We start from the raw sequence: 13,925 nt of genomic DNA on the forward strand, positions 1-13,925 counted from the left end.
TTTTACTCCTCTCCACAGCTGCTAAGTATGATGTCGCAAAAACAGGACGATGGATTCAAATCGAGAATGAGCAACAGCACATCAGCTGTAACTGAAAGCAACAACAGAAGTTTATCTTTATTAGACATGTTTAGATTCACTGTTCAGATGTAGGAGAGGGTGAATTTTAGCGTTCTGGATTGACGTTAAATGTGTATTGGATTTGAAGTTCAGACTCAAGAATCTTGTAGTGCTGCAAGTTCTTTTGTAAAACTTTGCCCACCAAAATAGCAGAAATACCTGAAAAACATGTGGTGTGATCAGAGCTTCGATCATCCTGAGCCAGATACCAGAAGAAAGGTCTATGAGACTGTCAGTAACACTGAGTCACTTCCCAGTTGAAAGCAAATCTGGATGTGGCCGACCAGCCACACGCCTTCTGGAATCCCTGACAGTAAGTACTCCGTTTTCTACCCTTCGTTTTACCGCAGGAGCAAAACTTGCTGCTACGAGATGGAAGTGCCCAGACAGTCATGCCTCAGAACATGTTCCTCTGCTGCTTGGAAACATACCTGTATTACTGCAGGTCCCCAAACCATTAATTACCAAACCCCATGCAAACTGAATGTTGCCATGGCAACCTGCAGCCCTACAGAAGGCTATTTGTCTCCTCCTTGACCTTTCAGGAGATCTGTATCTTGCTCAAGCCCCCTTCTCTAATCCGGTTTTTAAAATATAATAGTATGCTATTGGAAGGGATCAGACCTTTAATCTGATTGTGTGTGCATGTGTCAGCGCATGTATGGGGGAGCGCCTGCATTAACAGGCACCCAGCAGCGGCTCAGAGACAAGACAAAGGAAAAGCAGAGTGTGACTCTGCCCTGCTGGGGCTGCAAGTGAGCACCTGGGTGGAATTATTGGCTTCAGCACACAGATGGGGGAATCCTCTACATGGGAAGGACCAGCCCTCTCCAATCCCCTTAACGCAGGCTCCTTCCCACTGAGGTCACGCAGGAGTTGTGCTCTTGCTGAGGAGGACTTCAGAGGGGCTGCTGTCACACCCATTTCAGGTTCCCTTCCAGTGAGCCTAGGTCCCTGCCTTCAGTTGCATTAATCGCTGTGCCAGACCAAGCAGCCAAGTTTTAGGCGTTACTACGGGTGTGTTGGTATCCCCAAAGTGCGTGTTCTGCATCTTGACCTGAGGTCCTGCAAGCTGGATATTCTTTTGCGTGTTGTATTCCCTCCGAGGGAGGGATCTTTAATCCTGCATTGGCTCTGCCTGCTGGAGCCCTGAGCCCATGAATTTGTTGCCTGCTCTGTATATGACAGGATTACTGTGAGCAAGTTAGGTGGTGTGTAAACCCAGAGGAGCAAATAGCCTTTTCCCCGAGAGACTTGCTGTCTTTTGAAAACACCATCCTGTAAGCGTGAGCAAGTTGAACACACAGAGAATACCCTGTAACCTGGGCTGAGGGAGAGGGTCTCGTTTCTGTGCTGTGCCACTTGTTCAGGCTGCGCTTTGCACTGCGCAGCTCTGCGCAGCGAGAGCCAGCCTCCTTGCCGCGTCTGCGAGACGGGCTTTGGTAGGAGCTGGGCCGGGCCTCTTTTACAGGATGCGGGCACAAATGTCTGGAGCTGAGAGTTAGGAGTGAAACATGAGGAATGAGACTGAGGAATCAGGGACTACTTAGTCAAAGGGAATTGAAACACGGGGTGGAGGGCCAGCATCGGCCGCCTGGCAGCCCCGGGCCTGCCCCGCGCAGGTGCTCGCTGGGTGACTGGGCCGCTCTGCCGAGGGGAGCACGTTGTGCAGCGCGCAGTTTGCCTTCAGAAGAAGGTAAGTGGTTGGTTGAGTTTTTCGGATAGCTGTTTTCTGTGGAGAAACGTGCTCGGCTGTTTCTAGGATTTTTATGGCAAATGGACCTGGCAGGGCTGAGGTAGATGTTTGCCTGCCTTGTGCTGTAGGGCTGGTGTCAGTGATTGTGATTTGGCTGAGGTGTTCCCCTCAGGGCCGGGGGGTAGGCCTGGGCAGGACTGAGTTGTGAAGGAGTTTGGCCAGGCTGCAGTTATAACTCATGTTTTGCAACTTTTGGTACACGGACCAAGCAGATCTCCCAAAGCTTGAGGTAGTGCTACGTTTTTTGTTCTCCTGCTGGGCCAACCAGCAGCGGACAATGTGATTTCAGGGTTGGAAGTGCAGGTGCAGTGCCGCAGTCTGAGGTAGGAGTGTGCAAAAGCAGGGTAATTTCTGAAAATTGCTGGCAGCTGGGCAGAGCCCTTCTTTCTGGCTAAGGCATTGAGTAACTGGTGGAATACCTGAAGAACTGAGACTCAATTAAAAGTTAAACTGTCACTAGCTTTATTAAATGGCATTGGGATGAAAGCAGTTAGTTGGACTTTGCTCTGTGGAGGTTCAGGAGGATCTCTTGTAAAAATGATGTTTGTTTACTATCTCATGCAGTCACAGGTAAGCTGGAGGTGGCAGAGTTGTCAGCTGCAGAACCAAAGCTGGTGTTTCAGTCTGTTGATCCAACATGGTGGTAGAAAGTCCTCTGTGGTCTAAGCAGAGCCTTACACAAGTATGTCCCTTATTAGAGAGCCCACACAATCACTGGAGCCTGGTTGAAGCTGTGTGAGCTGTATTTGCTGGGGCCAGCTTGGCCTACAGTATTTAAAAAAAATGCTTAGTTTCTTCACCTACGCAGAAAGGTATCTCAATTTTTCATAAGCAGCTCTGGTTACCATTCACTCTCTTTTCTCATACTAAGACTGAGACCCAGCCATAAGCTACTTCCCATTGTGCCAGGTATAGAACAAGCCCAGAACAAAAAGGCAGTCTCTGCTTCAAACCTCCCATGCACTAAGGCAAAAGGAACAACTCCTGGGGACAGTTTGATGTGTTAAAAGCTGTCTCAGCCTGTTTGCCTTATCTCTAGTCTTTCTCCCCTTTCCTCTCAATGTTACCTTGGTGTTAGATTTGCCTTCTGCAAAGGTATTCCAGCAAAGTCATGCTTTCCTGGGATCCTGCCTAATTGCGTGGGTAGACTGAGTTGAATTCAAAGCCTGTAGAGTGTACCTATCAGCCCTGTGGTAACTGCTCATGTGTGGAGTTATGACTTGCTAACACACCTTTGCATACCATAATGATTTTAATTTTGAGGCCATGGAAGATGTCCTAAAAACACAAGATTGTTGGGGAAGAAAAATATCCCTTCTGGTGTGGTAATGTTTCCTTCCGCGTCGATGTCCTGGTTTTAGTTTACAGTGGATATATTGCAGTGGTCTGCACTCTTTGCGTTTTGGAGAATCAAGTCATGCTAAGGAGTTGCTATGCTCTTTTCCAGAAAGAGAGGTTAGTTGCATTTTAGTGGTGGATAAAACAATTCCTTCTTGTAGCTCCCTTAAAGTGTTTACATATCAGAGGTGCTTTGGGCTGAATTGGGATGCAAGACACTCTGCAAATGCAAAGATGTAATTATCCCATTTTTCTCTTCCTACTCCCTGCCTTTCTCCTCTGCACTTCTGGCTCATCTCCTCCGCCCTTTCCTGAGCATTGTGCTGATGGCAGCGTTTATCTGCATTTGTCCTCTGTCCCTGACATCCAGTTATTGATTGGCATGATTAAAAAGAACTGATAATCACTTCACATTAATCCCATAAATGACTTAAGACACCAAAATATTTGCATAATGCATCTTAAAGGTGGCAGCTAAAAGAGGATAAGACCCAAAACTGCTTGGCACAGGAGAAATGGGCTTCCCACTCACCTGTGGGCTTGCTTAAGTAATTAGCCTTCTGCTTGCATAAGGAGGAATCTGAACTGGTTTAGCGGAGGAAGATGCAATGGGTGCTCAAAGGCTTTGAGATCCGAGCATCCTATCTCATTGCTGAGATTGGGGGTGGGGGGAGTGCGCGGGGGGAGCAGCAGGGAACATGACAGCGGCTGCTGAAATGAGAGTCTGTTTTTGTCTGCTACATCTTGTGAAAATCTGGAGCCAGACGCCCGCTGAAAGTACCTCTGTCTAAAGACTTTCTGTCATAAACTTATCTGATTAGCAGAGAGCTAGACGACAGATTAGCCCCTGCTTCTGCACTAGGGATGGGCTCTCTGGAGCATTTGAGCAGATCTGCTCCTGTTGCTAGTGCTGATAGCCTGTAGGTGGGGGTGCAGCGGGTGGGGAGGAGGTAAGGGGGGATAAGAGGGGGATATTTAAAGGAAGATCATTGCTAGGTAATTCTGCAGATAATGCACCCTCCGTGTTGTCCTGCTGGTCCCAGGTGAGGACACTCTCCTCTGCACCAGTGAGTTGGTGGTCATGTGCTGTGTGTCACAGCAGCACAGAGTGGGTGCACTTGTCATGTGAGTAGAGGTTGGGAGGGAGCTGTGGATGTGGGAGGGAGGGCAATATTTCTAATATGTATAATTTTTTGTAAGTGTCTCTGGTTCTTCTGGCTGTCATCTTCCATTTAGAACGAGGAGAGGAAGAAAAAGAGCCACAGTTAGCTTGGGGCAAGCGCCTTGTGCTAGAAGGATGGGTGATTTAACATATAGTGCAAACAAACAAAAGGGAGACATTCCATTTAGTATCATGTCTACGTTTTAGCTTGTTCTTCCTCTTCAGTGTTTGTATATCATTTATTCAGAAATATTTTGCAAGTGGACGGCAGTTTGCAAGCAAAAGCATTTGCCAGCTGAACTGCAGTATCTGCTACAGTGAATGTCTTTTTTGTGTTTGTGTTCTCCCTCTCCATAGAAGGAAAAAAGACTAAACTAGCCTACTTAACGGCAATCTGATGCAAGGATAACAGGCAAAATAATGCTGAACTGCTCTAATGCATTCTCTTGTCCCAGAAGGAAGAGAGCATTGTTTCAGGATCTGTTAGAGTGAAGAGTTGAAAATGAGTTTTATAAATAAATCTGTACCCTCAGCTCTGAGTAATGCTGATGTCTGGGTTCATGGTGGGTTTCTCTCTAAAAAGAAAAACTATTATTCAAGTAAATAAAGTAGTCTTGTGTTCCAACAGTGATGGAATGGAAAAACTTACTTTTTTTTAAGAATAGAAGGGTGGCAACTGATAGAAAACTATCAGTTATTTCAGTTCAAGTTTCCTATTAATTCTGGAATAGATCTGCCAATTCCTACACTTTCAGTTTTTCCATCTGAGATGTAAGTTCTGGCCCACGCAAGTTATATCTGGCAAAACTGAAATCAGGAGCTCTGGCAGCTGCGGAGTCCTTTATGGGAAATGAGAGTTCTGTTTGGGAAGTGCTTTGCACTTAGTCTCCGCTCCCCAAAACTAGAGGAGGTTACCTAGGAACCTGATGTAGGAGGGGGAGAACCTTTCTTGAAATACAGCTATGTCAGGGGCAAACAAAAGAATCTTGCGTGCGCACACACATACGCTCATACACACAAAAATCAATTATGTGGTGGCAAATAGGATTTCCTTAACTTGGTGCTTTTCTGCTCTGTTGCAGCCGTGATAACGACCTTTCCACTATCATCTCCAACCTGCATCAGAGCCGTCAACTCGTTATGCCAGAGACCCAGAGCCGCTGTGAATTCAAGAGAAACAGCATCGACGTTGGCTTAGGAGCAGCAGGTAAGCAGCTGGAGCAGGTCCTGCTGGTTTGGGTTTGTTGACTTCTCTCCTCTCTCTTTCACTCCCTCATTTGTTCATTTTTTCAGCAGCTGTTTTTTCTGTGGCTGTTTGTGTTACACTTTAGAGTGAGCTATGTGAAAGCTTTTAATATTCTGGCTAAAGATTAGCATGAAAAGGATTTCATGGTGATGTTAAAGTCCTTTTGAGATTTCAGCCCTGTGTTATTCTCAAATCTAGTGGTCTGTGTTAAACTACTGGCAAAGGAGCTTGCGCCAGCAATGAAGTGAAATGTCCCCAGGGTTAGTGTCAAGTGAAGCAGAAAGGCCTTGCAGAGAGCATGGTTTGATTTGTAATTTCATTAATCAGAGGTTCCCCGTGCTGCCTCTGTGCCTGCCAACTCCTTTGTGAGCATGATTGTTTGGTTTTATAGTGCTACCTGGCTTTTTTGGGAAGTTTACCTGGTTTCAACTTAACATGGTGAAACCAGAAATGCTCCTCTCGCATCCTGCACTGTGCCTTTCTGGATGTCAGTAAGGGAGCTATGGGCAAGGATGCTTTGGTGATAGATATGAATCAGTCAACAAGTGAGGCACTGGTAATAAACTAGAGATCTGTTTGTTGTTTGCAGAATCTATGATTTGCTTTTGATTATAAATATAAGTTGAGGGAAAACTGGGAGTTATGTTAGTTTTTCTATTGAGTGATCCCTGTCCTTCCAAACCAGAATTGGATCTCTCTGTGTATCTTAATGTAGGCCTTTCCTGAAAATCTGTATGTTTGTGGTTTTGTTCATATTTTCTTGTAAGTCATTCTATTGACTGTGTAACTTAACCCCGGATCTGAAGGGAACACCGCATCTAATACACTGTGGGAATGTCTTTGGAGGATATTCAGTAACATGGCAGGTACCTGGTTTGCCTTTTGCATGAGGCTTGACCCCTTTCCAGAAGGGTTCCTCCTGCCTGCAGTGAAATTTGTACTGGTGTGACTACTTTTGCAGTAAAGTATTCAGTCCCATATATGTGTTGTGCTGAACCAGGGGATTTGTGCTATGTCTGTAAAGCAGCCGTGGGCAGCTCCCAGTCTTTGCTTTCACAGCTGAATCTCCAAACTCTCTTCATTAACCAGTCTCCACAGCCCCCTTTCCTATACAGCTCTAAAAGCCAAACTGGACAGAGAGATACTTTTTTCTGTATGACCTTGCTTGAGTCTATACATCTCAGCTGACCCTGTATGTTAAAATGTTTTTTATATTGTTTGCTTTACAGAGAAACTGCTGGGCTTGATGAGCGTTGCTGAAATTCTTTGAGATCCATAGCATCCCAGAAATGCAAAGAGTACTTTTCATTCCTATCAGTGTTAAGCAGTAGAAAAGATGAGATGTGGAAGTCCTAATTCTTATTTGTTAGAATTTGTGTTTTGAGGTTCTCTGGTTAGCTTAACCATAAGAAACAGTAAGAAATATAAAACATAGGCACTGCACGCATGTTGTAGCAGTGAGGACAGCAGTGCTTGGCTCTGACCTCAATGAAAGTCTGAGCAATGAAAAAGAAGAGGGCTCATTCACACAAGAGGCCACCAGGCAAGTGACAGAGCTTTTCAGGACATGATAGATTTGGTGCGTCTAACAAGAGTTGACCAGCAAAAGAGTAGGTGGGGGGACGGTGGGGAGATTAGGTATCTAAAGGGAGAGAGGGCATTGTCACATCTCCACAGGGACAGTTTAACTCTGATTTTTCCCCACTGTCTGGAGCCGGCTCACTCTACATGCTTGTTCAATTAAGGGAAGACTAATTTGCCAAAGTCTACGCAGAACCTGCCAGCTCTGACTCAGAGCATGTGCTGAACTGGTACCTATGTCACCACCTCCCGGACATGGAAGTCAAGGGAACAGAAACAAAATGTGCTGGGATTTGTAGCTGATGCTGATTCTTGGGTTTATGTCTGGGTTCTGTTTGTTTTTACTGGCAGGGGTGGAAGGGGAGAATGGTATAACTAAGTGCTAGATACATAATTTTAAGAGAGTTAGTGTTGGGTTAGTCTAAAAGACTGGCTGTTGTTTAAGCTGCTTAGTTACAACAATAAGGGAAAAAGAAATGTGCCCCCAGTTGTCTGCTGTTTGCATTGTAGGCCTTTGAGAACAATACTGTGTATTTGGGTTATGAGAATCTCGCCCTCAAAAAGGCATTTGGAGATGGACAATGCTGAATAAATGATGTTAATGCCGATATGTTTGAAAACTCCTGCATTGCTCATAAGTATAAGCTGCAGTGCTCTCAAAGTAAGTTGGAATCTGCTGCTAAAATGTTTTCTGTTGCTGGTTTAGCATTTATGGTTTGAAGTTAGGCGTACAGCCCCAGCCAGTAGGGGCTGAACACTCCGGAGGCTGCTCTGCAGCTCAAACTGCAAATTCTACGTGTGCAGGATGAGGGGGGTGAGTGCATACTGCTAAAAGAGGATACAGAAGTGTATGTGGCTTCTTGGCTATGGCTGAGGCTAAGTAGAGGGTTGAGAACAAGGATAGCACGAATAGAAGAGATTTGCTTATTGCAGGGCCCATGGGCTTAAGAAGAGGGTTGAAGTTGGCAGGGTTGGTTGGTTTATGATTAATTCTGTGAGAGAGTTCCTTGATTTATAGTTAAAACCAGGATTAGAGGCAGTGCTATAGTTTCAAACAGCATGGACTGGAAAATTAGAAGTATTACTGGATCTTTAATGGTCTTTGAAATGCAGAAAGGGGCTGAAACTAATGGAAAATAATGGCATGTAGTTAGTTCTGGGGCTTTTATGAGTTCTGGGAGATAGGTGAGACTAGAGTCAGGGTTCAGGCTAGATCTGGGCTGATGGTCAGGTCAAAAGGGGCTGAAGAGACTGATGTATTGCTGGAACATAAAAGGTCTTTGGTTGGAAGAGCAGCACTGATATTAATATCTTTGGAAGGCTTATGGATAATTTTTCACTGAAAACAGGTCACTTCATGTCAATGGTGATGGTTATATTTGGGAACAGAGAGACTGAAGAGCTTAGTTTGGGACAGCAGAGGCTGAAAGACTTAGAAAATAACTGGGTCCTGAAAGACTCAGATAGTGTTTGGCCCTGACTAGACAAGGATTTAATAACCTGCCTTGGTGGGTGTAATAACCCACAGTGGTGAGCGCTAGCCATTTGGAACAATAAGCCTGGAGGAGGTGCAGTCTTAGAGCTTGGGATAGCAGGGACAAAAGAAGTCACTGTATTTTTGATCTTGTGAGGCCCAAAGAGCTAGGAAGAGTCTGGAGTCATCAAAAAGAAACGGCTATGCTATCTGTTGCATCACTTAGGTGTGATTAAGACCAGTGTAGTGATCGTGACGTGTTGGTAAGTTTAGCATCTACAGAAACCTGGGCTAGCAAATCCAAGAGCTACAGTGCTTTGAAAATACACTTATCATAAAAAATGGAAGGACTGTTATTGCTAGTCTACAGTGATAAAGGGGAAAGGGAGGTAGTTATGTTGCCAGCAAGTAAAGTTTCATCAGAAATGTTGGACAAGATGCATAATGCTTTCCACCAGTTTTTGAGTACATTGTAGAGGGGCATGAGTCAACCAAGGCACAGAAAGGCAAATTTGCCCAAGATCACAAAGCAAATGATGACTGAACAACAGAGCTCAGTTTCCTGTCTTGTCCTCCCTAACTTCTCTGCTAGACCTTGATGTTGTTGTTCCACTGTGACAGTATGGAATAGATGCAGATTATAGCCTACTTCTAGAGATTCAGCATATGAGAGATTTGGAGGTAGGGTGAGGGTGGTGTTCCTCCCTGCTGGTGTGTGTACTGAAGCAAGACATCTAGATAAGAATAGCTGACAGCTTAACTCACGTTTGAAGTGTCCCCTGATACTGGACCTTTAAAGGAAATAAAGAATACCAACAGCAAAAATCTACAAAAAAAGCAAAAATCTGCTCCAGCCAGTGCTTCTCAGTAAGAGATCTGGAGACCTGGAGCTGGCAGGGGTAACTGAGGCTTTTGCAATGACAGCAGAAGTAGGTGGCCGAGAGGCGTGTACTGATAAAATCTAATTGCCCTATCGATTGGCTTAGGAGCCACCGTCAGCTGTGGTAATGATTGAGATATTCTTATGTGTTTGATGCATGTTAGCTGTATCTCACTGCTCTGGGCCCACTGGGGACCTTAAGGTATTACAGAGATCTCTTAATCATGGAGCAAACTTGCGTGTGTTGGGCCGGCTCTGCGGCACTACAGATTTATTACAATTACCACTGATGCACTTGGATTTCCTTAGGTCCCAGGGGGTCCTGGGTTTCGGGAAGAGCTGCCCTGTTTGTAACTCTGAATTCTTAACTGGCTGAGGAAATCCATCTCACTGGTTTAGGATTTTACCCATCTGCACCCTCTCACACTATTCTTCCTTCCCTCTCATCTGGGTGGACTGTTGACAGTATTGTGTCCTCAGGCTTTTAAGAATAGTAAACTTCTGCCAATTCTGCTTTCTCTGCCTCTCTTTGTGACTGGGAGTGGAGGTGCTTGTGCTTGTGCTTGCAAAATGGAGAGCACTGGTTTCTATGGTCCCTGGATAATGTCTGTTCACCAAACGGTTGTGCAAATTTCAAGTGTGCGAGTGTTCATTGTTTCCAACATGGATTGAAAGAGCGGTAAATTCTTGTGGAGGATCAGAGAATGTAGCGTAAAGGAAGGGCACTTGCCTCTGCCAGCTCTGTCGCTCTTCATTGATCAAAATGATACCCAGCTCCTCTTTTGAAGTCTATGTTATGTTTACACTGGGTTTATATCCAGCTGCTAGGTTTAATCTCCTCCTGCTTCTCTGGCCAGTGTTGGACCTTTATTTATGTATTTATTTTTAAATCTGGAGCTAGCTAATCCAGCTGCTGAGGGGTAAAGGTTGGCTCTTGGGCTGAGAGATACTCCCTTTGCAGAGAAGAGAGGTGAGCTACTTCACCTAAGTGCTGCCAGTCTGCAGGACTGCAGCTGGGGGGAACATATGTAAAGCCTACCTGGAGAAGTAGGCTTTGGTGATGCCCAGAGCTCCCAGGCCAGTTTACCTAGGAGGCGTGAATGGTCTCTCCTCTCTTGACCCTGCGGACTCGGTCTTCTGCTGCGTCCTTCCCTTCTAGTGGTGTTCTGCAGTGGAAAATGCTGGAGAATGCTTTCCTTGGTGCTAATTAAATTGCAGTCACGGTGGGGATATAATGTGCCAAATGGAGGAAGAAAGGAAAAGTACGTATAATGGGGTCTGTACTTCCTTAGGAGCATACAGAGGCAGCCTGCATTGGTGAGATTCAGTAAGAGGCTTAACAACATCTGCAAAGGTAGAGCAAGTATGCTCAAATGCCTCAGGGGGAGCGTGCGTGTGGGAGGGGAGGGCAGGCGATGAGCCTAATGAGAATATAAAAGTCGTTTCCAAATGGATCAGATAAAGGCGAGGCAGCAGACAGGGTACAGCACTGGCACTACGGAGGGGCTTACCTTGAGAGCGGATGATGGCACAAGGCGCTTTTAATCTTAATTGAGAGAGAGAGACACACACACAAGGATGAGCAGAGCCAGGGCTGCTTGACAAAGGCACAGTAGCAAAGCTGACGGTTTGCACATCAAACACGGATTTAGAGCCCCTTTAAGCAGCTAGCGGTGTGTCTGTAAACAAGTCCAATCCCCTCTATCCAGTTTGGCTAATGCAGTCTGCCAGGGCATGCGTGGGGTGGGGGAGGACAGAGGAGGCCGCGCGGGTCTCCATGGCTCATAGAGAAAGTACGGGTGCCTTCTCCCTTGTGTGTGTGTGCTTTGCACGCTGCTTTAGGATTTGGACAAGCATTTTGCAATAGAGTCCTGGTCCCAAGGCCCTAAATAATTTCTCCCCTGAAAAAATCCTGTTAATTTCTCCTCTTTCTCTCCTCAAATACCCTCTGTTCTGCAGCACCAGATTTCATGACTTTCCAGTTGCAGTAGGACTATTTGCATGGATAAAAGTGGAGGGATCAGGCTCACTGATACTAGAGGAAGGTGGGTAGATCTTCCCTCTCTTCCTTCTGGCCCTCGTGATTAGAGGGAGTTGCCTTGATGTCTGAATATTGGCTGAGAGAGGGCACTTAATGGAGACATGGCAAAATATCAGGTCTTACTCCAAACAGCAAGCAATTTGCTATGGTTCTGCATATAATATTTGGGACTGCGCATGGATTAAAGACCCCTTCCCCAGTGATTAGAGGCTTCTTTGGCTGTGGTGTGGGAAGCAGCAGAAGGCCAGCTTTCCAATGTTGCAGAGCTCCCAGAGAGCTTGGGCTTTTTCTAGGGGTTGTTGGTCAATGTGATGGAGATGACAAACCCTGAGAACCTTGGCCCCAGAGCAGTGGTGTCCTCGTGGACCAGTATAGTTGCATGTTAACCTGCAACGATTCCTGTGAAAATCCCACGTGATAGGGAGAACATGGCATCTGGGTCCCTTGAGGAGTGCCACTTTAGGAGTCCTGCTCCATTGGAGGCCATGTATACTTGGTGCCTTTGCAGTCCTGGAAAAGCAGTGTTCATCTACATGTCTCAAAAACACCATGAAAGAGAGATCTCTGCAAGGTTATTTGTTCTTCTGTATTAACGCTCCTGTCTCATCTTTCCACTTGATGCTCTGTTGACTAAGCAAGGATGAAGGAGAAATTTCAGGAGTGAACTGTGAACAGATTCACATTTAAAAATGGGTCTTGGAATTTTTCTTGACAAGGCAGTGCTTGTAGCTCACACACGTGGATCCGTAGCTGATCAAACTAGTTGTCTCACTTTCTTTGGGCCTATCCCTGAACTCTGTGTGCCTGCCATGAAGGGCTTCCCAATAACTTCATTTGGGTTTGCACTGAGACCTAGAGCTTTCATCTGCTAAGGAGGAGTTAATACTGGGGGTGAAAAAGAATTGGGATCAGGGATGTTATAGCTAATGGTTAGAGACAAGAATCACAGTGAATGGCTGTTTTCTGAGCGTGTGATAATGAGCTAGGATGCAGACATGTTTTCATTTAACAAAGCTAAACAACAACAAAAAAAGCAGAAGCCTTTATTGAACTGCTGCCTTAAATTGAGCAGAAAATCAGCACCAAATGGGCATCTGGGAGTTGTAAGCCCAGCCACCTTTGTTTATGTGTTTTACCATGAAGGACAGTTGTTTACCTAGGCAACATGAGGGTCTAGGCTCTGTCAATGCCATTCATCTCTGGGCTTGCATCTGGAGGACTGTCCTTTCTTTGTGCTCTGTTTAAGTTCATTTTTATTTCTTCTGAGGCCTTGAGGGAGTGGGAGGTAACCAGCATCCTTTTGTAATACAAACGGTGGTCTTGGGAAGGGAAGGAAAAATGGAAAAGCCCAACATGGAAGCACTTCCTTTTGCTGTGCCCTGCAACTGCACTTGTGGCGTAGGTTAGTGCATAGGATTTTGCTGGTGTGAGTGTTAAGGTTTTATTCTTGGCTTTGTCACTGCAGGAGGAGAAGGAGCCAAGGCAGTTTAGTGCCCTGTTTTTGGAGTTCAATAAACCTTGCTCTTGGCAGGGATTTGAAGCCTGCTCCTGGCAGGAGGGTTCTTGTAGGATGGCTCTGCAAACATCTTTGGGAAGGTCAGTGATGTGTTTCAAGGTGTATCTCCCTCACTTGTAGGAAAGGAGTGCCACAGCTGGACAGGGCTCACCATGGCAGCGTAAGTAGCTTGGCCTTCTCTGTGCCTGGCGTGAACAGGGCAGACTGGCCATAGTCAGGACAATGAGTCCATCGCTCTCTGGCAGCTGGATCAGCCACCAAACTCATGGCCAGTACATGTTGCAGCTTTGAAACTGAAATAGACACCGACTCTTTCTTCCTTTCCTTGCAGCTCTAGGAAGAGCAAGATTATCCTGCTTCCAAAAATAACCTCTTCCCCACCCCCTGCTTCCACCTCCTTTCCCAGGTGCCTTACAGGCAGCTAGTAAAGAGCTGAAAACAAATCATTGGTGCAGTGACATCTCACTGATGTTATATATAGAAATCCAGTACAGATCGTAATGTGGCACCTGACTTGTCCACTCCTGCTTGCTGCTGGCTGGAAGCGCAGGGAGAGGAGGCAGTGAGTCACTACTCCTGACCCTGCCACAAGTCAAGCTGATCCTTCAGTGCCAGGGTTTTGACACTGTTCCTGCTCTAGTGCATGTGTGTCTCTATGTCATCAGGTTTGGGTGCTGTGGATTTAGTCCTGCAAAGCCTAGCCTTCTGCTCTTGCTGCACAGCAGGGGAAACACCGTCCCCCCACAAGCTCCCCATAGCTGTGCGCCTGGAAAGCTTGCATTGCGATTAGATGTCCAGGTAGCAGGCATTG

The 13,925-nt window shown here is 45.9% G+C and overlaps 1 protein-coding gene across 17 annotated transcripts in view; it reads left to right on the forward strand.

The window, feature by feature from the left end:
• Positions 1-13,925, forward strand: part of SAMD11 (sterile alpha motif domain containing 11) — a 192,805-nt gene that overhangs the window by 131,392 nt on the left and 47,488 nt on the right. For all 17 annotated transcript variants that reach the window (XM_072883837.1, XM_072883832.1, XM_072883831.1 and 14 more), the window contains one exon: positions 5,459-5,583. In XM_072883837.1, coding sequence (XP_072739938.1) covers positions 5,459-5,583 — 125 coding nt within the window. The remainder of the gene's footprint in view (positions 1-5,458; positions 5,584-13,925) is intronic.

This window comes from Ciconia boyciana, chromosome 19 (genome assembly GCF_034638445.1).
Source record: "Ciconia boyciana chromosome 19, ASM3463844v1, whole genome shotgun sequence".
In the NCBI taxonomy this organism is placed as follows: Eukaryota; Metazoa; Chordata; class Aves; order Ciconiiformes; family Ciconiidae; genus Ciconia; species Ciconia boyciana.